Genomic DNA, 27,494 nt, shown 5'->3' on the forward strand with positions numbered 1-27,494 from the left:
AGGATGCAATGCTTGGTAAGAAATGTACGCATTATCCTGCCCATGCAATTGTAACCCCTCTGTACAGTATGTTCACAAATAAAATTAAATTAAATTTTTTAAAAAAAGAATTTCTACTTTGTTTTTTATTTCCTTTCCTTCTAATTGGTCGGATTTGATGGCTTCAAATTCTTTGTTGGAGCTTTGTCTTAGATCTTGTATGAACTTCTTTACTTCCTTAATTTGGTGTTCAGTGTTTATTCTCAAATCACTTAGTTGATTTCCTTCTGACTTGCTCCATTCAGCATTCCTGTCGTGGTCTCCCTGGATTCCTTCAGCTGTCTGTTTATGGATTCCATGAGTGCCTGTATTGATCTTTGTCTATTCTCATTCTGCTCACGCAATTCCTGTATTATTCCTTGATTAGCTTCCTCACACTCATGAAATTCCTGTCTTACTCTTTGTTCTCAGCGTGCTCATAAAATTCCTGTCTTTCTTTTGACTGTTTTTAACCTGCTCACACAATTCCTGTATTTCTCTTTGATGGTTCTTAGCCTGCTCATGCAATTCCTGTATTAATCTTTGAGTAGCGTCCTCAAGCTCACGAGATTCCTGTATGAATTTTTGATTAGCATCATTATGCTCGTGAAGTCCCTGTATTAATCTTTAGTTTGCCTCATCTTGCTCTCTATCACACTCACAGTGAGTCCTTTGCAGGTTTTCAATCTTTTCATTCACCATGTTTAACAGTAGTGTTTGTAGAGCTTTTTGGGAAATCTCCTCTGGATTATTCATTAACTGTTCTGTCACCTGATTATCCTGAGTGGGAGTTGAGATACCCAGACTTGCCATTTTTCTTGTGTTTCTCTGGCTTATTCTGCCCATTTGGTGTGAAAGTAACACCAATTTTGTGCTAGAACACTATTTTAAGACACGCATCAACCAGAGTCAAAATGGCTGATACAATGTAGCTCAACAGATACAAACAACTATGGATTAATGGGCTAACAACATCAAAGAGGGAGTCAGCAAACCAGAAGTTTTTAGGTTTAGGGAGAATTGTGGGGAAAAATAGGATTAGAGAGATGTGGAGAGATAAAAGGAGAGTGAACTTAATTAAGTCCTAATCTCACACAGGGAAATGGATAGGACAGAATGATAGGAGAGAGATTTTAAAAAACAAACAAGAAAAAATGGAAAAACAAAAGTTTTAATTTAAGAAAATGAAACACTTAAAAATTATGTAAGTATAAAGAAATGATATTGAGAGGAAAAAGGATAGGATGAGAGGAGGGGAGAAATAAAAAGGAAAAATGAAAAAATAAAAATTCTTAAAATTGGAATACTTGAAAATTATATAGTTATAAAGAAATAATACTACTATTAAAGAAGTTAAACCTAAGAGGTTGTGAATTAAGTAATAAATTTCTGGTTAAGTATGTACACAATGAGGGATAAGATCTAATAATTGAAGACAGGTATATATCTGGGGTTGAACAGAACAGCAATTAAGTCACGCAAAAAAATAAAAAGAAAAAAGAAAAAAAGGTACCAAAAGGTCAAAAGAGATTTTAAAAAATAAAAAGCACACACACATACACACCTAAAAAAATTATGAAAGAAAAAAATAATAGAAAACAATTTTTTAAATAAAAAAATGGTAGACAAAAGAGTTCTTTGATTTTTTTTTTTTTGTGTGTGTGGTGGTGGGGGAAGATCTTGTATCTCCCCTGTGTCTGTAACCAGTCTCTTGGTGGAGCCTCTGATCTGCTTGTGGTGTTTGGTTTTCCTATGGCTTAAGTGATTTCTTAAGTCAGTTTGTTTGAGCAGGCAGAAAAATGCTCTGTGTTATCCAGGACTTTGTGATCCTCCTCCCAACCTAGTTCAGTGGGAGGAAGATCTGCTTTGAGGCAGATGGCTGTTTCCTCTAGCTTGGAGTTGCTGTGATGAGGCTAGGTTCTGGGTAGAGTTGAGGCCTATCAGCAATCAGTAGCTTTTCCCTGAGGGGCTAGCTCTGAGACACTCACAGAGCCCAGCCTGGAACCATTCTCAGGGTTTATGTTTACTGAGCTTCAGTCGTTTGTTTATCCTGCAATGGGGAAGGGCAGTCTCTGGCTCTGTTTAGCCAGTGAAGAAAGTCACTCCTCAGGATGCAGAGCTATCTCTGCCTGGGCAGGATGACTTTCCCCTGGGAAGAGCTGAGCCTGTCAGGTAAGGTCAGGTTCCCATGACTTGCTGAATGGCTCCAATTGTTTTCTTCCAAGGCCTGAGTTAGAGCTAGCTGTTCAACCAGGCCATTGTCAGATGGAGATCTTCTCTGGTGGTGGGGGAGGAGCTGTCATCCCACCGTGGCTCTGTAAGAAGGAGTGAGGATGTCAGGGTTTTACTCATGCCAGACTCCTGATTCCTGGGCCTTCCCTGGTCCACGATCAGTAGGATAAAGTTTTATGCTCTTTGTTAGTTCTTGCTTGTGGTGCATAGAATCTGCTCACACGCTGCGTCTGATGCCTTTGTCCTGGACTCTCTTTGTTGGTATGGGGCCGGGCCGCTGCTACTAGCAAGTGCTCAGATCTGTCTCCTTGACCAGGCTGCCTGGATTTTCCCTCTCTGGCCAAACTCTCTGTACTGTGATGGCACACTTGGTGCCTAGGACTGTTCACTGGAACACTAAAACTGCTTTCTATGTGAGAGTTTGTTTAGCCTCCAGCTTCTCCTCTGCCATCTTCCTCCAGTCCTACTGTCTGTATTTTTTAAATTATGTTTTAATATTATCATATACAATGTGGTATGTGTTTACTTGTACATTTATAAATTACATTTAGCTTCCACAGATGAGAGAAAATATATTTCTTTTGCCTCTCTGCGCTGATTTACTTAATCTCTTCCAGATCCTTTTTTTGTTTTTGTTTTTGCAAATGATGTATATAATTCTAACGGATGAGTAAAATTCCATTGTGTATATAGGCCACATTTTCTCAATCATTTCATCCACTGAGGGGAATCTGGGTTCTTTCCATACTATGTCTATGGTGAATAGTGTAGCAGTGATCATAGTTGTGCAAATGGCTTTAGTGTCCCCTGATTTGAAATCTCATGGATAAAGGCCCAAGAGTGACATTGCTGGATCATAGGGTAGTTGTTAATTTTTTTTGAGAAATTTCCAAACTGTTTTTCAGAGTAGTTACATCAACCTCCATTCCCAAAAGTATATTAGATCTCCATTTGCCCCCACATCTGTGCCAGCCATCTGTTCACCCAGTTATGGCTTATTTGCTGGTGAATTGGAGTCAAGAGTCTCATGGACTTTTCTGTCTCAGCTGGTTTTGAATCACAGTTCTCAGATCTCAGCCTCTTAATTAGTTAGTATGTAAGCATGAGTCACTAGCTCCTGGCTTGGGTCCGCTTTCCACTAGCAGTAGTCTTACTTTATTAACGATTATGAACTATGTATTTTCTATTTTGTGTGGGTACTATGTCCTTTCCATCCCTTTCCAGAGTTCTTGGAGAATAGTTATTTTCTGATTGCTACTATAGTAGTTCATTTTCTTGCTAAAATCATAGAATTTGATGTAATTCATTTTATTGTTGAGAGCTGTGCTCTAAGTACTTTCTTTTTGTCTTGAGGGCTCCAAAGTAGTGAGACATGACTTGATTCCCATTAATTATATCTTTGTCAAAATATGATCAGTCTCTTCACTGTTTATAAAATATCTGTATTCATTCTTGCATCTGCTTGACACCCAGTGTAGGGTCTGATGTAGTAATCAGTTTCTCACCATATTTTAAAAGGTAGTTTTTGAGGCCATTATGTAGACATTTCACAAATAAATTAAGTACATTAAAAGCATTCACATTTCATCGGAGCCATTTTGAGGATTTTTTTCACCTATTAATTTTTTAGTCCAATCTAGAAATAATTGTTCTAATATTATCCACATTCTTTTGATTCTGCATGAATTTATACATTGTTGTTTAATACACCTCTTTCATTGTTAAAATGTACAGCATTAAGTGATTTATAATAAAACATAATGAGATTATAACTTAATCTGATTTACTTAATCAGATTATAATAAATCACAAAGCTACTTCCACATGATTTAGTTTTTGTGGTATTAACTAACCATGGCTCCAACTTAGTAACTCTTCTACTGGTACTTAAAAGCTTTTGATCATACAGAAATACTTATTTTATATTCTGAAAACTAAGCAAAGCTGAAAAGGAAGGAGATAGGGTCCACAAAGCTCTCTGATGCTATGACTCTAGTTACTTGAAGATCTCCCATAAAGTCTCACATGCCAAAGGCTTCAGACTCCCAAAAGCTCTACCCGAGAACAAAACACATGGACCTTTAAAGGAAATTCACTTTCAAAATATAGCACTTATTTCTAGAATTTAAGTAGTTTTATATTTTATGTTTAAGGTTATAATCTATTTTGAGTTAATTTTTGTAAGGTCTATATTTTCATTTTTTTGCATGTAAGTATCTATTATTAAAGAACCATTGTCATTGTCTTTGCTCTATTAACAAAGATCTGTTAAGTATATTTATGTTGGTCTATTGCTGAGCTCTCTATTCTGTGTCATTAATCAATTTGTCTATTCTTTCACAATACCACATTGTTTTTATATTACTTGAGCTTTATTGTAAGTCTAAATTGGGTCAGTCAGTTTTCCAACTTTTTTTCAACACAGAGTGGTTACAAGTCTTTCTCCTCTTTATTTAAACTTCAGAATCAGTTTGAAGATTTCCTCAGAATAACCTGCTGAAATTTTAATTGGGATTGTGTTATAGCTATAGATCAATTTGGGGAGAATTAACATCCTGAAATGAATGAATCTTCCTAGCCATGAACATAAAATCTATCCACATTTATTATTATTTATTTTTTAACCTGTCTCTTTGGAGATTTATAGTTTTCCTTTAGAGTTTAAACATGGCCTGTTAGATTGATTTCTAGGTATATCATGTTTGGTAGAATTAAAGTAAGTAATACTGTGTTTTATCATCAAATTCACTTGATCATTTATGGTAAGAGAATAGTTATGGACTTTTGTATGTTTACCTTGTTTCCCTCAATTTTCTTCTAACTAGTTTCAGGAGTTTTCTTTTTCATTAATATTTTTGGATTTTCTACATAAGTAATCATATATTCTGTGAACAAACACAACTTTTATTTATTCCTTCCAAACTTTATATTTTTATTTTTTATAACAATAGTTATAAATTCCAACGTCATTGGAAAGGGTGGTTTAGAAGGGCAGTTAATATGTTAACCTTAGATTGTTTTGAAATATTCTTGATAAAATTGAGTAAGTTCCTATTTCTCTTTTAGTTTGCCGAGTTTTTTTTGTTTTTTGTTTTTTTGGGGGGGTCTGGTTGTGGGGCCTGAACTCTGGGCCTGGGCACTGTCCCTCAGCTCTTCAGCTCAAGGCTAGGGCTCTACCACTTGAGCCACAGTGCCACTCCTGGCTTTTTTCTTATGTGGTGCTGAGGAATCGAACCCAGAGCCTCAGGCATGCAAGGCAAGCGCTCTACTACTGAGCCACCTTCCCAGCCCCCCGAGGTTTTGTTGTTTTTTTTTTTAATTATGAGTAAGTGTTGGATTTTTGCTAAGGTCTTCTCTTAGTAGGGTCAGGTGTTTTGTTTTTCTCTTTAGTCTGTTTATGGGAAAAATTATTTTAATCTATTTTCAGTTGTTGAGACATCTTACATCCTTGGTTAAGTCTCACTTTATCATTGTATAGAATTTTCTTTCTATATTATTGGATTTCATTTGCTAACATTGCTTTTTATTAACAAATTTTACATCTCTGTTTATATTTATTCATCTAAACTTTTATTTTCTTGTTATGTATATCTGTTTATGTATTAGGCAAGTGCTGGTCTTGCTAAGTGAAGTAATAAATATTTCTTCTGCTTCTATCTTTTGGAAGAGTTTGTATAGAATTAGTATAATTACATTGTTAAATGTTTGGTAGAACCAATCTGAGCCTGGAGGTTTAGTTTAGAAGATTATTGACTCAATTTCTTTAGTAGATTTAGTCCTATTCACATTGCCTAGTTTTTCTTGTGAGTGTTGGCAGATTATATACTTCAAAACTGATGATTTCATATAGATTATCAAATTTATGGGCATAGTGCACAGTATATTTTATCATCCTTTTAAAGCCTATGGTATGTGTAACAGTGACTCCTCTTTATTTTCTGATATTAGTAATCTATGGTTTCTTTTTTTCTTCATGCTTACTTGCTTTTATAGTTTATCTTATCATGGGGAGTTTCATTTGGGTCCTTGGTTTTGCTTTTGAAATGGGTTTTACTCAACTCTCCTGACTTGGCTTGCTAAAATAAGTCATTGGGTCCAGGAGCCAGAAAGTTCTTGTCATATCAGAGTAAGTATTTAAGGATGATCACCGAGGAGACTTAAGCAGGAGTAGTTTTGTTAATACAAAGCAAAAGTACATCCTCTAGTTGAGGTTTCTAGATAAAAGGGGTGATCACTCCTGAAAAGCTTATGCTTATAATCCTATCTAGTCTGGAGGTTGATATCTGAAGATTGATCATAGGAAGCCAACCTGGTTACAAAAGTCTGTGACATTCTTATCGTCAGTTAACCACAAAAAGCCAGAAGAGGAGGTGTGACTAAACTGGTAGAGTGATAGCCTTGAACACAAAGGCTCAGCAGCAGTGTCCAGGTCCAGAGTTCTAGCCCCAGGACCAGTGCAAATAAAATTAATTAATTATTGAGCCAAATGTATTAGTGTCATGGCTCAAGTAGGAGAGTGTCTGACTAACAAGCACAAAGCCCCAGTTCATTACCCCTCCCTCCAAGTTCTTATTCAAAATCCTGCATATAATAGATGTGCATGTCATAATATCCTGGATTTAATTCCTGACACAATATATTCAAGAACATTGCAAGCTGACAAGAGCCTAGCAATCAGGCATATTAGATGCTATCTTAAGGAAGTGCAACTAACCAATGAAAGTTAGAGGAAGGTTTTCAAACACAGGTATCAATTCCAGGTATTATTCCTTTGGATTGGTTAGCTCTATTCAACTTCAGTCTACTAAATTTTTTAGAATTTTCACTTAAAGGACCACTGGAAACAAAGTACTGTAGTAATTGTTTAATTATGCCTTCATTTGAGTGGGATTACAGACACTTTTGAAATGTCTTTTATTTGATTATTTTGTAGATAAATCCAAAGCGGATAGCAAAGTTTCTATGATGGCCAAGAAAAGGGTAAGATCGTGTTTTTTTAAAAAAAATTATAAATGAACTTCAAATTCTATTTGTGTGATGCTATTTTACAAAGAAAATAAAATTATTTAAAAACAATATGAGAAATAATCTATTTTTTCTTCCAATGGTTAGTTGAGCATATATTTGTTTTCTTAGACTGGCTCTACAAAACCAACATTTATGATTACTTGTATCAGTGTTTCAGAATTGGGAAATAGAACAGTAGAAATAAGAGGACAAGTGAACAATTACTTTCCTTTAAATAATTGTTTATTTTATATCTCATATACATACTCATATGCAAAAATGTTTCTTATGCATACTCATATACTAAAGTATTTTTTCTTCTACTTTAAATTGCTATAGTATTTACAGATTATCTTATGGAAATTTTAAATAATTGGAGTTTATAGCTTAGTATGGGTATTGTATCACTCATTTGAAATTTTTGTTTTGTTTTATTTTTGTCTTATTTAGTTACAAGTTCTCACCATGTAGCCCAGATTGGCCTGAACTTGCTATACTTCTACTATCCAAGTGCTGGGAATATAGATATGTCATTACCATCGGGCATTTCAACCAATTTTTTTTTTGGGGGGGGTCCGGTCTTGAGGCTTGAACTCTAGGCCTGGGGGCTATCCCTCAGCTCTTCAGCTCAAGGCTAGCGCTCTACCACTTGAGCCACAGTGCCACTTCTGGCTTTTTTCTTTTTGCTTATGTGGTGCTCAGGAATCAAACCCAGGGCCTCATGCATGCAAGGCCAGCGCTCTACCACTGAGCCACCTTCTCAGCCCCTCAACCAATTTTTTTGAACACAGTCTTTTTCATGAAAAATTATAAACTCAGTAGAATTTCTGAACTATTTCTCTTTTTAAGAATTGAATATATTGTGAATATGTGAAAAAATGCTTACTTACTGTCAAAAATATGATTTATATAGCATGAACCTTGATGTTCTCAAGTGGCCATGCTTTTATGGAATGCTACTGAAAAACATACATAGAACAAGTTCTTCCAGTTTGTTCACAATAAAATGAATTATGGTATAAAGGAAAGATGATGGTAGGATTTCCTGTGCTGACTGGTGGAATTGGAACAGGGCAGACCCTAGGGAGTTTCAACAAAGGTGATTAGGCATGAATCTAGAGATGACTGGGAAATTGGATCTGGGAAATTGGATGGGCATCATTTTGTATTTGTATGTGTGTGTGTGTGTGTGTGTGTGTGTGTGTGTGTGTTATAAGTCCTTTGAAAACTAGACTGTTTCAGATTGGTACTAGTGGCCTTAAACCTAACTACTCACGAGGCTGAGATCTGAAGGATAGAGATTTAAGACAGGAAAGTCCATGAGATTGTGTATCCTATCCAAAGTAACCAGCATCATAGATACCATAGTTTTGTTATCTAATATACACACACACACACACATACACTCACACAAGTGTGTGTGAGTGCTGGAATTTGAACTCTCTGCCTTGCACTTCCTGATAGGCACTGTATCACTTCAGTCACACCCCCACACGTTGTTGCTTTAGCTATTTTTCAAGTAGGGTCTTTAGGCCTGGGACTCTTCTCAGACAGTTATCATCCTACCTAAAGTATCTCTTATAATTTGGAGGTCAGGCACATGTCAACATACCTGGCTTATTTATTGAGTCAGGGTATCCCTCACTGTCTTCCCAGTCTGGTCTCAAACTTTCATCTTTCTTCTCTCAATTATCAGGGATTACCCCTGGAAGACAGAATTTTAGAATCATTGGGAAGTTACCATCTTAATTAAAGATTAAAATTTTTTATTAAGTTGATATATTTAGTTACAGCCATTTTTCTATTATGTGTTTAGTTTTATAGTTATAATTGTTGATAATTATAATTATAATATACTTACAGTTTTCATAATCACAAATATTTTCCACATTGTTTTATGTTTTTTAAAATTACTTTTAGAATATGTTTATGGACTAGGAAATTTTAAGAATGAGTGTGGATGGAACAGATTGGAGAAGGGAAGATTCATCGAGACTCATTCATTGTACACACAAATAGACATAATAAATTGAAACCCCTTTGTACAACTATTTGAAGATCATTTTTAAATATTTAAAAAATAAAACTATTTAAAATTTCTGGATAATTTTGCCCTGCAAAAGAATGAAGTTTTTTAGCTAATGATAATTACAATTCACATAGTACAAGAAAATATCTAGACATTACAACTAAATACAGACATATTAATGAATTGAAAGTCATTGATTCATACTTGCTCAACAACTCATTTTGGAGATTCTATAATTTTTCTAGTCTCTTTGTCTCTCTTTTCTTTTTTTACTTTATTTACCGGGTATAATTTCAAATTAGAAAAGGACTTCTTTTTCAGTTTATTCTGTCTGTCTTACATAGAGAAATTATGTGGCTATGTCTTTTTCCTAATGCTTATTAGTGTCAATAATTTAGTTAATGCCATTTAAAAGATAAAAATTTATGATCACTCTCTTAATTTATACATTTATGAACAAACAATTTAGGGTATTAAACCTTATGATGAAAAAATTTTCTCTAGAGTTATTAACAAATTCTTCATAGCAAGCAGAAAATTTTCATTAGCTTGGTTAGTAGAAGTTGTTTACAATTTATGACTGAATATCTAGATGTTCCTGTTAATTACTAAGCTCACAATTATTAATATGGAATTTATGTACTTCAAGTCACTTAATTTACTTAGCTTTATATGCATATTTCCCCAAAGATAAATATTCCATCAGATCCTTACTGTTGGTTTCTAATCCTAGGCAGAGAGAAAGCTCAGAAGATACTAGAAAGCAGTGAACCCTTCAGAAAAGTCACAGTTGGGTTTAAAATTCATTTAGTTTCCTTTTGGAAACTAATTTTTTTTGTAAACCAAAGTGCTTTTCAGATATAATCATTGAGATTTTCCATCACAAGTTTTGCATTTTCTGTATTGTTAGATTAGTTTTCTTTCAGTTGTCAAAGAATAAAATTTCAATAAATTGAATTTAAAGATCTAATTGGTTTTATTAGCCATTCATAAATCAGTCAGTAGTATATAACAGAATGATCATATCAGCTTTTGAAAGCAGCCCCAGCAGTATAGAGATAGCTTAATATAAAAGGCAGATTGCTTAATATCAGACCATTTACAGCTGTTTCCTTGTGTGGGTTACAATAGAGAAAGTTTCTTTCGCATGCTGGCTCAGGTTAACTGGACCCCTTTAGATTGGTTGTGGTAAGTCTTTTATTATTACTATTTACTTTTTAAATCATCTGTAAGTAGTTGTACAAAGAAGGTGCTGTGTAACAAAGCAGTTTATTAATACAATGCATCTTGATCAGTGTCACCCCTTCAACATTCTCCACCCCTTTCCCTTACTTTTCTTAGTGTTGTGATATATAGGATGAATTCTTGAATACATTCCCACCTTCATCCCTCTTCCCTTCTTATTCCCCCACTTAGATGTACCCATTTCCTGGCGTTGGTTTTGTTGGGCTTTGACCTTATCCTTCTACAAGATTATACTATTTGAGCTCTCCATAGAGTCTATACTATACTTCAGTTAATCCATTAGTAAACAATTGTATACCACCAATGTATTTACTTATGGATGCATCATAGGCCCATTCTAGCTAGATCATGGTAAGCCTTCTGCTTCTGAGAAAACTAGCCTGTTCTAAGTTCAGTGTGGTTATTTGGCACCTAGAAAAAGCGACTCTATCCTGGTTTGTTGAAGGAGCCTCCATACCAGTGGCCTCCCTCCCTCCCTCCCTCCCTCCCTCCCTTCCTTCCTTCCTTCCTCCCTTCCTTCCTTCTTTCCTTTCTTTCTCTTTCTTCATTTGTTTATTTTGTCAGTTGTGGGGCTTGAACTCTCGGCCTAAGCACCATCTCTGAGCCTCTTTGTGCTCATTTGAGCACAGTTTTGAGCCATAGTGCCATTTCTGGATTTTGAGTGGTTAATTGGAGATAAAAATCTCACAGGGACTTTTCTGCCTGTGTTAGCTCTGAACCATGATCCTCACATCTCAGCCTCCTCAGTAGATTACAGGCATGAGCCACCAGCACCTGGCTTTCCATACATTTTATTTAACACCCTTCATTTGTCTGGATAGCTAACAGTGAAATATATTGTGTTAAAAAAGGAAGTTTTGTTGAGAGTTTAATATTTTAAGTTCTCTGTATACTCTGGATATTAGGCCATTGTCTGATGGCAAAAACCTTCTCCCATTCTGTAGGCTGTATTTTTAGCTTGTTGCCTATGTTCTTTGCCATGCAGAAACTTTTTTGATACAGTCCCATTTATCAAGTCTTTTTCTCTTTTATTTGCTGTACTTCTGGATCTTTATTCAGAAAGTTTCTACCTATGCCCACCTAGGAGCCCTACTCTTTCCTGTAATAATTTCATGGTTTCAGATCTTACATTAAGGTCTTTAATTCATTTTGGATTGATGCTAGTGCAAGGTGATGTATAAGAATCTAGTTTCAGTTGTCTGTATGTGGATATCTAGTTTTGCCAACACAATTTATTGAAGAGATAATCTTTCTTCCAGCCTAAGTTTTGGGCTCCCTTATTGAATATTAAATGGTTGCAGGTCTGTGGGTTTATTTCTGTGTCATCTATTCTGTACCATTGATCTTCAGGCTGTTTTTGTGCCAGTACCATGCTGGATTTTTAATTATGATAGCTCTGTAAAAGAGTTTGAATTTGGGATTTAAGGGAAATCACAAATAATGCAGTTTTTTGAAAGCCAAAATCAAAGCTCAGCAAAATAAAATACCAGGAAGCAGATACTTGGGAAAGGGGTAGGTGACTAAAGGGGAGAAGAGGGGCAAAATGAAGATGGTAGTTTGATTTATAGCCGATACAATTTAAGAGTGAAGGAAATGGTGTTTAGGGGAGGAATGGATGAATGTTGAAAGAGATGACATTGATGACGATATATTGTATTTATATGCTACTTCGTTAAATTGCAACTCTTCTGTACAACTACTTAAGGATAATAATAATAAATTAAAATTAAAATAATGAGAATAAAAATTGCCCAGAAGAAAACAGAAAGGAACCTGAATTTCTAAGTTTTATCTTAGGTATAGATATTCAAAGATCATGAAGACTTTCATACTATTGAGACACGTTTATTCTGCTGTTTGTGTTGTGCAGAGCTTACAAAACCCTTATGGCATCCTGACCTTCCTGGTTCTGTAGCTGACAGAGACATAGGGTTGCAGCTGTATAACAGGCATTGCCTGCTTAGTGTTGCAACTCAGCAGCAAACAATGCCTGCCAATGTTGCAGCTACACTGAAGGCTATGCAGCTATAGCCTTCTTAGATTCTTATCTCAGGAATTCAGCAATAAAGTCCACTGATGAGAGAAGATGAGTGCAGAGAAATTTACTAAGAAGAGAAGCATCTCATTCGAAAACCATAGCTGCTGTGTGTGTGCGTGCATGCACACGCGCATGCGCGTGAGTGTGTGTGTGTGTGTACAGCCTTGTGCACTCTGTGGCTTGAGTCTAGGGCTGTGCTCTGATTGCTTGTCCCTTTTATGATTAGGTATTTAGGAAGGTGACTTTGTATTGGTCAGTTCCCAACACTTGATTGGTTGTTAATTTCTAATCTGATCCCTTTTGCAAACCCTCTCCCCAAGATCGTGAAAAGGTTATTGGAACTAGAAGAAGCTAGATAGGGACAGAAACAATAGTCAAAACGATGTGTGTTTTGCAACTGATTTCTGCTTGCTAGACCAACATACTGTCCAGGGGCCTTGGGTCTTTACTAATCTACCTTTTCATTATAAGTGAAGTACCTGGAAGTGAAGCACTTCTTTACTATATTAGAGCTCCTTGAAGTTTCCTGTTACTCCTATCTTCAGCCACAATTGGAGGTGTTAAAATCTTTCATGCCTTTTGTTCAAGATGACCTGGTGACCAACTTCTATTTTTAGGGAAAGGACTCTCCTATGTGTCAGCTCACAGCTTGAATATACATTATGGTGTTTTATCCTTCTGTCATCAAAGCTGAGAAATACACAGTACAGCATCAAGTCAGAGCATATAAATCTGATATGAACATAATGTCTGTGTTTTTAACTTAAAGGCATTTCTAGTCAATGGTCTTAATTATTATTATAGGAATATTTTCTTTTCAGGTACTTTCTATACATATATACTTCCACATTTCATCCTTCTATCAGGAGAAGAATTAATAATCTGATGGCTAAAATAAATGCCATTTATAGACTGTTATATTTGTTGGATGTGAAAGTACCAGAACAATGCAAACTTTAGTTTGCTTAAGAGTTGCCTGAGAAGCTTATTTAAACACACAGACCAAGGTCTTATTCTGGAGTTTCTGATTCAGCAAACCTAGTGTTCACAAGAATTTGCATTTCAAACATGCTCTCAGGTGTAGACCACTGAGTCATACTGTGTTTTTTTGTTTTTTGTTTTGTTTTGTTTTGTGGATGACACTGGGCTAGACAAGAGAATTGTCTATGCAATCATGGGAAATGAACTGGAAAGGATATGATAGGTAAGAATTACAGTATCTACGTACATATAGTGAGTTAGTAGTCTCCATCCCACCCCCCCAAAAAAAAAGTCTGCTCAGAGCCTAAGACTGTCACTTCATTTGAAATAAAGGTATTTGTGGATGAAACTGCAGCGAGAATATTGTGATTATATAATATGGGATTAGGTAGGCCCTCAATGTAATAATTATCCGCATAGAACATAGCCAACAGAACTATAAGGTGTTACATTTCTATCACCTTATCAGTTTTGTGCTAATTTATTATAAAAATGCTGGTTTGGAAACTAGCATACCTGAAGATAAACCATACTAAAAGGCTAAGTTCTCTCAGTTATATACTATAAAGAAAAAAAAAATGAGTTCATGGCCCAGTGTTAAATAATTACAAACTAAATTGGAAACAAATGTAAATAAGTTGTAACATTGTTCAAAAAGAAATGTACTCTTTATCTGACATATAACTGTAACCCTTTTGTACATTACCTTTATAATAACAATAAAATATATGAAGAAAAAAATAAAATTAAAAAAGAATTATTTTTACAGAAGAAGACCCTGAAATGCAGAGTGGCCTTTTCAGCTGCATTTTTAAAGTATTTAATTTGTGTCAGATTCTTTCTAAGATATTAGAGTGGTCAAGTGACTTAACAGAATTGATAAGGGTTGGCATTCAATTTTGCCATGCTGAATCTTGCTCCTTTTTGTCAAACTTTGTTAATGGTTTGGAGCAGAACACAGAGCATTTTGGCAAATATTGACTAATTTGCTTAGGTTACTGTGGAGTATTTAACAAAGTAGAAAATGAATTTATTGTGCACAACATCAATCTACCAATGATTAGTTTTCACTTTGTTACATTACTCATATATTTCTCATTACAATTTTACTTCATAGTCAAAAGTAAAGATAATTTAAGCTGGTTCTTAAAAATGACACAGAAGGGGGGTGCCAGTGGCATATGCCTATAATCCTAGCTACTTAGGAGACTAAGATCTGAGGACTGTATTCAAAGCTAGCCTATGCAGGAAAGCACATGATACTCTTAACTCCAAATAACAACAAAAGAAAAAAAATGCTGAAAGTGTTGCTCAAGGGGTAGCGTGCTAGCCTTGGGCATGAAAGTTCAGGGACAGTGCCTAGGTCATAAATTCAAGTTCCAGTTCTGGCAACTTGAAAAAATAGCTCTACATTGTTTTGGGAAATAAAGATGAATGATTTATACAATGATATAGTTTTGTTTTACAATGTGCAAATACACAGAAAGAGATTTAGTTACCTTGAATGTAATGATGTGAAAATAAATTAATTGGTCTATAGAATTATAATTATTGTACTATGAATCCCTGAATGTCTCAAACCTCTCTTAAGAAATCATTAAAGCATTTTAGATATTTAATCATTCTTTGAATCTTATTAAATTCAGGCCTTTACATTTTCAATAAGTATAGTATTTCTAACTGCTCAACAATTTGTATATCTTAAAAAGTTGTTTCTACCGGTTGGTTTAATATCAGTATAATCAAGATCAAGGAGACAGAGTGAACTAGACAAATGAACCAAGAAACAGAATTATACAGATAGGTTAAAAACAGAATTATACAGATAGGTTAGGGCTGGGAAGGTGGCTCAGTGGTAGAGCGCTTGCCTTGCATGCATGAGGCCCTGGGTTCGATTTCTCAGCACCACATAAGCAAAAGGAAAAAAGCCGGAAGTGGCGCTGTGGCTCAAGTTGTAGAGCACTAGCCTTGAGCTAAAGAGCTAAGGGACAGTGCCCAGGCCCAGAGTTCAGGCCCCACGACTGGACCCAAAAAAGAAAAAAGAAAGAAAAGAAATAAAGAAGTTAACAAACATTTTGAAGAGAAAATTGCTTTGAAGTCTGGCCTAAAGGTTCAGAGGAAATTTTATGAATTCCCTCCAATGTCTAAATAAAAAATGATACTGCTAAAATCCAGACAGCAACAACAACAACACTTCTTTCCCTGGTGGTGTTGTATTGCCTGATCTTTCTTCCATGTTACTGACCATCTAGTTCTCTTTGCATTCATTGGATATATCCTTACATGCTTCTGTGATATAATGTTTTTAATTCCTGAAAGGATATAAAACTTAAAGTCATTTTATTCTGTATTTTTATGTGTTTGTGAAGGTGAATAAGGAAAGATGTTGCATAATATAGAAGATGTGTGTCCATATCAGACCATATAGCATTCCTGGAATCTGAGGAGATTGGTACAGTTTCAGTGACTAGATTATGAGAATTTTTTGGTAAAGCTTATAAGTGTGAACCAGTTGTTCTAAAGCTAAATTGTCTGAATTTTATAGGACTATGATTTTACAAGGCCTATTATACTTGTGATATAGAACATGTTATACTTAGCAGATATAATTAATTCCATATGAACTAACTTGATTTTTGTTCTTCTTTTATAGATACATGTTTCCAAAAGTAATATTAAAAAGAAAAAGCCCAAATTTAGAAAAAATAAAAGGTAGACCTCATAAAATTAAATATATAATAATTGAAATGTACAGAATATACTCAATTATTATGTATTTCTTCATATTCCCGATGTTGTTTCATTAGGAAAAAGTGTTCAAAATTTCTAAGAGAGCCAAGTATCAGTGGCTCACACATGTAATTCTATTTAGGAGGCTCAGATAGGTTCATGGATTAAAGCCAGACTTGGCATACACGTGAGACTATTTTTCAATCAGTAGCTGGGCACAGTGGCTTGTGCCTTTCACATGAGATGCATAGGAGCTGAAACTGGGATCATTGCAGTTCTAGGCCAGATAAGGCAGAAAAGTTTAAAAGATTCCTTCTTAAGGAAAAGAATCTGGGTGTGGTTGCAGGTATGTCGCCCTAGCTGCAATGTTTAGCCTAAAATAGACAGATTGTGGCCCAGTCACACACCAGGAAGATCTGTCTCAAATATAACCAGTCAAAAAATGAGTAGAGGCATATCTTAGCAGTAGAGTGGTTGGGCCTGAGTTCAATCCCTACTACCACCAAGTAAAAAATAAAATGAATAAAAGTGTTAGTCTTAGAAGTATGAAAGTTGGGTGTCAGTGGCTCATACCTATAATGCTAACTACTCAGAGGGCCGAGATATGAAAGTGTCAGTTTGAAGCCAGTCTTGCAAGAAAAATCAGTGAGATTCTTATCTACAATTGACAAACAAAAAGCTGTACATAGAGGCATGGCTCAAATGGTAGAGACCATGCTGTGAACAAAAATAGCTAAACAAGAGCTCAAGATCCTGAATTAAGCTGGATGCGGTTGGCTCATGCCCATAATCCTAGCTTCTGAGGAGGCTGAGATGTGAGGACCTTTTTTTTTTGGGTCCGGTTGTGGGGCCTGAACTCTGGGCCTGGGCGCTGTCCCTCACCTCTTCAGTTCAAGGCTAGTGCTCTACCACTTGAGCCACAGCGTCACTTCTGGTTTTTTTCTTTTTGCTTATGTGGTGCTGAGGAATCGAACCCAGGGCCTCATGCATGCAAGGCAAGTGCTCTACCACTGATCCACCTTGCCAGCCCGGAGATTCTTATCTCCAGTTAATCACAGAAAAGCCAGAAGTGGTGTTGTGGTAGAGACTAGCCTTGAGCAAAAAGGAGCTCAGGGATAGTGCCTAGGTCCAGAGTTCAAGCTCCAAGACAGGCAAAAAAAAAAAATTATGACTTCAAGCCCAAGTAACTACACACACACACACCTTCTTCGTATTTTTTCAGAAAATAAATCTTTAAAAACTTTCAGTATTTATCTTGGCTATACATCCCAGTAACCTCATCAATAGATATAGAATCTCTAATTATCATAATTATCTCTATTTAAAAGATGGAGATTTCCAGCTTATTTTCTTAAAATCTTCTAGTTAGAGAAAATCCAGTTGCACAAATATTTTCTGGCACAGTAGGAGAAGCATGACTGCAGTTTGACTAAACTGGTTCTGTTATGCTTAGCCATTTACCTGGGTTGCCAGATTTCCCATTTCTTCTGATTTTGTAAACTCCTTAGTTTCTTTACATAATGTAAGAAATAGCTGATACATGTTTTGAATGAAAATTACCTGAGAAAACCTGTAGAGAGTGCTTAGTCGATTATCAGTACTTTGTACCTAGTCAGGGCTCAAGCTAAAACAACTTAAACCTTACACCCAAAGTCCAGGAGTCCCACGTTAGGTCTGGCGCTCTCCTTCATATGTCAAATAAAAAGACAGGATGAAGGGTAGAGAGTGGAAATTTATTACATGACAGTAATGTAAAGACAGCACTTCAGTACATCTCCAGCCATCTTCACTTCAGGTTAAATAAAGAGATTGGGGGCAGAGAGTAAGAAAAGTATGTGTAGTTAAAATAGTCCCAAACTACAAGTCCGGCCTGGCTCAATCTTTATCCCAGGAGGAATTCCAGAGAGGTTATTATTACCTTATTATACTAAAAAGGTTGCCTGAATTTTTGGCAGTTTTCTTTAAAATGATATGAAGAAGACATTGCTTGTTTGAGGAACAGTTTGCCTTCCACACAAGATGTTTATCACTGAATCTTCTCTTTTCTCTTACAAACAGGGTGATTATTACAAAGGGAATGCAACAGAGAATAGCTCAGATCAAAGGTCATAGATCGACTCTTATAAGATTAATATTAGTTCTCTTTGCTTATTTCACTGCTTAGTACTTATGATATAAGACAGGCAAGAAAAATAACCTTAGATTATATTCCTAGTCTATTACCAATGAATAATGAACACATGTGAACAATCATTTTATATATGCACTTTATGTTACATATAATTAATCTTTAGAAACTAAATCTATCAAACTTACTTTCTAGGGAAGCCATTTTAAAGTGCTCCATTGAAAAAGTTTGCTCTGATGATGCCTTATCAAAGGAAAACATGGGTATGTTACTTACATTGAAGAGTTTTTAAACTGTCTTTATGTTTCTCTTTCCTTGAATTAAATTTTCTCCAACCTTGTCATATGTTTCATTTTTCAAAAGCAAAGAACTAATGGATGTATTATCTGTGGTTAGGACACAGCATCTAAGATTAGGACACTACCACAAGTGCAGTCAAAGAACTACAAAGCAGAATTATATCTTAAGAGGTGAGATTGTAGCAGTTGAGGTCATGGTTGACTGGTTAACAGATTATTACCTGTTATCACCCTTAGAGATGAGGTTAGCTGTTAAGGAACTAGTTCATTAAAGCTGTTGGGACTTGTGATTTTACTATCTGATCAGGAAGCCAAGGAACTGAGGCTCTCTTTTGTGGCCTTTCCTCAAGTGGTTTGATAACTGTACCCTGGCTGCTTTTTATGCCTGGCATTTAATCATCTTTGCCCTTCCCAGTTTAGTACTGTCAGTGGAAGGAAATGTATCAGCCCTGATGTGGAGAGTAGGATCCAGAAGGAGATCTATGACCATTAACTTAAGAGGTTCAGGTTGCTGGATCTCTGAAGTTTTAAGATGCAGATTATTGTGGCCCCAGGCACTTCCTTTTTCCTGTTTTACTAATAGTTATGGGAGGAAATGCCAGCAACTCTTTTCACACAAATCTAGGCTTCTCCATTCCAAACTTGGAATTCAAAGGAAGAGAAGGAAATAAATTAATGAATTAATCAACTCATTATGAATATAATATACAATTATATAATATTACATATAATATACACAATATAATCCTATAATATATGACATGTATTATATAATTATATATAATGTAATTATCTATCACATATTTTATATATTATATTTTACATAATATATAATATGTAAAAATAACATATATATAGATAATAATAAACTAATAATAAAATATAATATATAAAATATAACTATATAATATAATATAGTATATAAATAAATTAATGATTCTTGTGGGTAATATAACATAATAAGGGAAATATGAAAATGCAGGAAGAAAGTTTTATGTCTTAAAATTGATTTATTCCTATATTTTCATTAGTATTGAAATTTGGGCAAATGCTTATTTGCAAGATAGAGCTTTGGCAGTCATGTTCAAAGCCAGTTAAATCCAGAGTTTTTACTACCATAATTCTTCTCCCTTGAAGTTAGTCACAATGACATTATATTTAAGTTGGCTAATAAGCCACTCATTTATAGTCTCATTCAAAGTAACTGAAACAGGCTGTAAAAGGATGGAATATTTACTTTTTCTCTGTGTGTGTGTAGGTCCTGAGACTTGAACTCAGGGCCTGGATGCTATCCCTGAGCTTTTTTGTACTCAAGGTTAATGCTGTACCCCTTGAGCCACAGCTCTACTTCTGGGTTTTTTGATGGTTAATTGGAGGTAAGAATCTCATGGGCTACCTGGGGCTGTCTTCAAACAGTGATCCTCAGATCTCAGGCTCCTGAGTAGCTAGGATTGCAGGACTGAGCCACAGGCAACTGGCAGAATACTTTTTACAACTCTCTCTCCTAAACTATGAAACTATAACAAAACTCTTTTATATCTATCTCTTTTCAAATGTAATCTGCTGCTATTTTCTAGCTAAGCAGGAAGTTTATTCTTGTTTACTTCTTCCCTTTGCCTCACATAATCAGTTCATATGTTCCTGTAGAAAGGCAAGGCTGTTTGCCCTTGAACTGATTTCCTCCAAGTCAGGATCTGTACCTGAGGCCTTTAAAACAAGGATCTCTCTCCCCTGCCTCTTAGGGATTTATTTAGTATTACCTCCGTTTCTCTTCCCTTCCTTTACCTTTTTGAATTCTTTCTTTTCTAAACAGCGATCTTTTCCTAGGTTTCATTGAGCTAACTTCATAACATTGAAATCTATTGTAATCTGCCTGCCTTGACCAGCACATACTTTTTCATCAAGACCATCCATTACAAAGTCTCTGGCTTCACTTTCACTACTAATAATCAAGAACAGTCTGTCATAATATTTAGAACGGAGGTCACCAGCTGGTGAAAGAATTTACAAAGACAAGTGAATAGGGAAAGCAAAGATTTGTAGGTACAAGAGAGACACAGTTGATAGCTAACCAGTCAAAGCGGTATAGCTGATCACAGACATGATCAGAAGTAGTAGTGCTTTAGACCACTTTTGGTTGGCTATTCCCTGTTTTGTGGAACCTATTGGTTGGCTGTCTCCTTTTCATAACATGACTTAAGTTTCTCTAGTGTGGGATTGTCTTGAACCGTTGGTTTTCAAATCTGTGTTCCATCTGGCCTATCCTGTCCTTGACTTGGTTCCTAATTGCACCAGGGACTTGTCTACCATGTCACCTAAAATGAGGACTCTTCCACAGACACTTTATCCCCATTCATGGAAATTACAGAATTTTACTAAGGCAAACCCATTTTTAAATTGTAAATGTGAAAGTGTACAAAAATGTCCAGAATGACTTATTTCATTAATTGGGATATCAGGTTGAGACAGGTTGGGGACTCACTTCTTCCTAGCAGAATTTGGGATAGGCCTGAGGGTAGTAAAGCTTTGTAAGAAGGAAACAGGAACCATTAAGAATGATAGTTTCATGTTAATTTCTTATTTGAGCTGCAGTTGTTAGATCCTTTCCTATGCCTGCCTACCAATACCAGTCAAGCAAGAGGTTGCAAGCAACTACACTGCTTCTAAGATGGCTTGATTATTTTAAATCCTCCACTACCATTGCTGCAGGTAAACAGGCTCATCCAGAAGTCAACTAAAACTTCTCTTTGAGAGATCTAATACAGATAAAGACAGTTACCTCAGGCAATTAGATAAGATTCTAATAGCCCAGTCATGGAGATTTTGAGACACAGAGCCAGTTGAAGGTACAATGCTGGTTCCAGGTGCTAGATGTGAATAGGCAGTGATTTGATGATTATGTCACAACAAGCATGACAGGAGGATCAAAGTGAGCTGAAACCTCTGGTATAAAATCAGTTCATTGCCTGGATGGTCTGATAATGGGTTGACCTGTACCCCAGTCTTAGGTGTCCTTTCTCTTATATGTTTCAAATAAGGGGATTTGCGTCATTCAATGATCTGATGTACTTGATAAGTTTATTGTTCTCATTTTTCACATGTGGGTTTGATACACCCATGTATATATTCTTGATTTAAAATAATATGTCTATAAGTGGTCATCTTTTATTTGCATAATTAAATTATCAGTCTGCCTCATAGTTTGTGTTGGAAAGATGGTGGTCATTTATTTACATAAAGCAGATGTAGAGTCATTCTGCCTCAGTTTTACACACAAAATGGTGCAAATTGCTGTTGTATAAAATGGAGTCACTTAGGCAAGGTACATCCTGAAGGCTATCATTCTATAAAATATGGAATAACATAAAGCAGGGATCAGCTTGATCTCTACAACATTTTTAAGAGAAAGACGTAATCCAGATAAAGGACTTTCTACACACTATCTCACTGTAACCCCTTGTTTTCCATAAAAGCACTTCACACTCTGTGAGCCATAGAAGATGGGAAATTTGAGATAGAAAAGTCTTTATTTTCCTCAGAACCAGCTTTAAATAAAATTCTTTCTTCCCACCAGTTTCTGTCCCCTGAGTTTGTATTAGAGCAGTGAGCAGTGACTATTTCAGATTTTGGTAACATCACCAGTGCACACAGGATACAGTACTATTGAAAAAGTCCTCTACAGCCATGTGGCTCTATTAGGTAGAAGTAATGAATGAAGACTTCTCACTAGTTGCCCAAACAAAGGGAAGTGAGTCTTACATTCAGTATGACTTTCAAATAATAGGTTTCCTACCCTGTTGTCTTATCCCTTCATCTCCAGTGGACAACTAAACAACTAGATTATCTAATCCACGGGGTTCTTTCCAAGAGATCACTTCCTAAGAATAGTGTTGGGCTTTTTTCACACTCTTCAAGATTGGTCTTATTTTATTTTTGAAAATATCTACCCATATTTCTATGAACCCTCAATCCAAGCCTCTTATGTCTTTCATTTCTTCATAGCACTACTAGACCCAGGTCAAGATACTTGTTGCTTAAAAGCCAGTACTTGAAAAGGAAAGTCAGTGGAAAGGAAATCAGGTTTATTTAAAGACCAGCCCCAGGGTAGGCATCTGTGGTTCACACCTGATATCCTAGCTACTCAGAAGGCTGAGATCTATAGGATAGATATTCAAAGCCAGCCTGGACAGAAACTTCTATATGACTCTATCTCCAATTAAGCAGCAAAATTCTTGACTGGAGGCGTGGTCAAATGGTTGTGCTCCAGCTGTGAGCAAAATCTCAGTGAATGTGTGAGGCCCCAAGTTCAAACCCTGATACTATATCAACAAAAATAAAATTTAAAAAGGCCAGCCAGGAAAATAGTAGGAAAATTATAGTGGGTGAGTACCATACTCAAAAAGGCATTTTAGAGAAATCAAGTGCACAATGCCTTTTATAGAGGGAGAAATGAAGAATAAGAGAAAGCAGACTGTGCTGAGTAGGGTATTCTAATAAAGGACATATAGTATCCTTCTTTAAATTCTTTATGGCTAGAGTACCAATATACCTCATCCTCCTCAGGCTATTTTCTATAGCTCTTTCAATAGACATCTAACTTTTCTACAAATTAAACCTCAAAGGAACTTACATACTTCATATTAATTGATATACAAGACTAAAGAATGAATAGGGGCTTTACATATTCAGATACTGTCACCAGATATTCTGTTCTGAAATTATAAAGAGAGATAATTTATCAGTAACATATTAATCTTATAAAACATTAGGATTTCTCTTCAGATACCACAAGTTTATTACCTTTCATCAATTAGATTTGGCTTCCATTTTGAATTTAGAATGTCAGAGAAAGGGCAGGGAAGTAACTCTTCAAAGAATAATTCACAAAGGAATAGCCATTGTTATAATAGCTTAAGTTAGAGTCAGTCTTGCATCAAACATTAAACTTATCCCATATTCTCCATCTTCTTGAATTTATGCCTTACTTATTTCCTTATAGTCCCAGATGCTAAAAAGTTTTTTTTTTCTCTCTTCCGCTGGAGCCATATAAGCTTGGAAGAAAATAGTTAATATATGAAAGATTTGGTTTCTGGAATGAGTCTTAGTGGAAGCATGAAGATGTAAGAGCCTGGGTCTAGGAATAGGAAGGATGAAATGTTTTATCTTGCTACTCAAGGGAAAAAAAGATGCCTACAGCCTCTTAGTTTGGCATTTTCTTTACTTCCAAGCTAAAAAGTTGTATTAACTTTCATCTCTTCTTCCCTCTGTCTAATTTTCCCAAAGCACTATTTTTTCTTATTCCTGTTTGTGTATTTAAGAAGAGTAGTCTTGATTGCATCTCAACTTGTACTTTTCTCATCTATTTGTTTATATTGAAAGCACACAGAAGTCTGGTTACTTAAAAAAGCAAATGCTTGTTCTTCCTCTTCAACTTTCTCCTCCTCTTCTAGAATTTCAGCAATGAAATTGCCCTGAAATGTTAGTTTTTCCAAGGCAACTTGGGGTATCTAAACTCATAGCCATTAAATAGGGGAAGAAGTATTTTTTAATGTTTTTATACAGAAGAAAAGAATGAAAAAATTACATTTACTGAAACAGAGTGTTGTTTCTTATCAGGAATGAAAAAAGAACAGTGACTGATTTTACACTCATTGCCTTTACAAGCCAGATATGATGGACTTCAGTATTAGAGATTCTCTGTCTCTCTGTCTCTCTCTTTCTCGCTGTGTCTCTCTCTGTGTCTGTCTGTCTGTGTCTATGTCTGTGTCTGTGTTTGCTTCTGTCTCTCTCTCTCTCTCTCTCTCTCTCTCACACACACACACACACACACACACATCAGTGGTAACTGTAATGGTATCACTTTATTCTCAACAAAAAATGGAAACAAGTCAGGAAACCTATAGAGTAATCAGTATTGATAGAAGATGATGGGTCATATAATTGCCAAAGGGATTCACTTTGTCTTTCTTTGGAGTATTTATTGAGAAATTTTGATAACCTACTTTACAGGTTACAGTAACTGCTATTTCTAGAGTATTATTTTGGAACTCCAATTTACAACTTCGAAATACCTATTTAGGAAACAAGCCTCTCATTGCTTTGGAAGCAGAATAGAAAATTAACTTGACACCAACTTGTTATGAACCCTGGTCCCTTCTGACCAGAAGGCACTGTAGGCATTTCTCTAAATCACTTAAAAAATAAGAGCTTACAATGCCATTTGTTACCTAAAATTGATTATATTTTAGCCTAACATTAGAAATATAAAGATGCTTCTTGACTACTTTTCCTTTCTAGTATGACTCAAAATCCATTTTTTCAACAGTGTCAGTTTCCATGGAGTTAGAATATGAAGCAGGAAAATGTGCTTTTGAGTAAGACAGGAAAATCATTATGAGTACAACCATACTATTTATATATTAGTAGGTTACTAATAAGAAATCTACCCCAAATGGGAAGTTAATTGCATTAAAAGCACTTCAATGGAAACTACATTCTTCTAGAAAATTCTGACTCAGTGGACATGTAGTTTTGTCTATATTGTTACATAAGTCCCTCAGGCAATTCTATGTCCATCAGATTTTGAATGGCATCGTTCTATAAGGAAATATTCTGTGTTCTTAGGCTTTAGCAACCTGTTTTTGTTTAGGTAAAAACACTGTAGTTTTTGTTTGTTTTTTAGCTTGAGGAATTACTCCAAAGTGTGTGTAATGGCTTATCAGAAAGCATCTTCCAAATTATTACTTTTTGTTGTTCTCTTTCTTTCTTTCTTTTTCTCTCTTTCTCTCTCTTTCTCTCTCTCTCTCGCCCTCTCTTTCTTTCTCTCTTTTTCTCTTTCCTTTCTTTCTTTCTGAGTTAAGCTGAGTAGATCAGGTTGGCCTCCAGCTGCCATCCTCATACTTTACCCTATTGAGTTCTGGGATTACAAGTATGTGCCACCAGACCCAGCTCAGATTGCTTTGAAAGAAGTGTGGTTAAGATTGACTAGAAAGAGATTATGACCACGAAAGTTTATTAGTCCATACTTATTCTCTTGAGTTTCTGGTTCATAATAGATCCTAATAAAGTAGTTATTTGTTGATTGAAAGTGCTTAGGGAGAATAATACTGACAAAAATAATTTTTGTAGACAAAATTACAATGTAAGATGAAAAATTATATTCCCACTACTATAGCAACAAGTAATAAAGGTAAATTTTAAAGATATTTTTATTAGTACATATCAATTATACAATCTTTTCTTTGTGACATCCTGTATATGCATTTCATGTGCTTTGTTCATCTTTATTCCTTATGTTATACTCAAAGAAAGAAACTTTCTGCCTTATGACTTGACATGATTTTATTTAACACTATCATTAATAACCGTTTTAACAGGACTAGAATTTTTCTTGATGTGATTTCTGTATGTATTTTAATGCTCCATGAATTTTCAGCTGCTCTACCTGGGTTTTGATAACCTGCCAAAATGGCAGATAGTAGGAGGTGGTATGTTAGTTTTTAGTAATCAAAGTGGAAGATGAAGGGATATAGACTCATGGCTGTTCCCTCCAAATTATATTCTTGTTGGAAGGGCTTTTCTGATTCTCCATCTGTCTCTGGTGTAGCACAGCAGGTTACATATGGCCTATTTTCTGTGATCTTTGCATCAACATGACCCTATATAAAATAAAAATATGAGTCAAGAATTCAAATTCATATTGTTAATTGGTGTTTTGATTTTATAGAGTGATACAGGCTTTTATTTGTTTGGGAAATTATTTTTAAATCAAGTTCAATGAGATTATTATTTTTTTGCCTAAAAATTTGCATCAAAGTAATGCAAAATATACTTTATAAATGCAGTAATTTCTTTTCTACAACAAAATTGGAGAACTGAGATATTTTGCAATTTAGGTTAGAAATGGATGAACAACTCGACTCCCCCCTTTCTCTCTCTCTCTCTCTCTCTCTCTCTCTCTCTCTCAGGTTTGAGCTTGCAGCTTGTGCTTCAAAATTAGGTACTCTATCAACAAGTTTCCCCCCTTGTTGTTTATTTTAAATTATTTGATTTTTTAAATTAACATATATTTGTAGTATGAGAGGATTTCATTGTGATATTTCCGTAAATGTACACAGTGCACTTTGAACAAACTCACATTATACATCACATTCCTATTCTACTCCCTCTCCTTCCCTCTTTGTATGGGTTATTTTTGTGTTAAAGCCTCACTTTCTGCCCAAGTGCACATCTGGACTATAATTATTTTTCACTTCACACCCAGATTTCTTCATTTGGGTTAGAATTTCATGGAAATTTCTTCCCTGGGCTGTTCTGGAACTGTAACTTTCTTTAGCTTCCCACCTGGATAGAAGGACAGGCACACATCATTGGGCCCAGCTATTGTTAGAGAAGCGGGGGGGGGGGGTCTCAAGAATTTTCTGCATGGGCTAGCCTCAAAGTACAATCTTCTTGAGCTCAGCCTTCCAAGTAGCCAGGATTACATGCTTTGGTTTTCCTTTTAAACAGTTTTAGTAGCCCATAGTATGGGTTGGCAAACTGACCCACAGGCCACCAGCTGTTGCTTGTTTTGTAAGTTAAGTTTTATTCAAATAGCCATTCTTGTTTGTTTATGTGCATGACTATAGCTTTTACTACAATAGCAGAACTGAACAGTTATTATAGGGATCATCTGGATCATTAGCTTCAAAAAATTACAAAAAATCTAGTTTAGTATCTTGGGACCATAATTTAAAAAACTATACAGCAACTTTTCCATTAAGATTTTGATATTTCAAAGTTATTTAA

General features: G+C 35.5%; 1 protein-coding gene across 1 annotated transcript in view; it reads left to right on the plus strand.

The window, feature by feature from the left end:
• Positions 1-27,494, plus strand: part of Zcwpw2 (zinc finger, CW type with PWWP domain 2) — an 85,979-nt gene that overhangs the window by 53,099 nt on the left and 5,386 nt on the right. The window contains exons 5-7 of the mRNA XM_013028485.1: positions 7,184-7,230; positions 16,204-16,262; positions 18,604-18,671. Coding sequence (XP_012883939.1) covers positions 7,184-7,230; positions 16,204-16,262; positions 18,604-18,671 — 174 coding nt within the window. The remainder of the gene's footprint in view (positions 1-7,183; positions 7,231-16,203; positions 16,263-18,603; positions 18,672-27,494) is intronic.

The sequence above is a fragment of the Dipodomys ordii genome, unplaced genomic scaffold, assembly GCF_000151885.1.
Source record: "Dipodomys ordii isolate 6190 unplaced genomic scaffold, Dord_2.0 Scaffold110, whole genome shotgun sequence".
NCBI lineage: Eukaryota > Metazoa > Chordata > Mammalia > Rodentia > Heteromyidae > Dipodomys > Dipodomys ordii.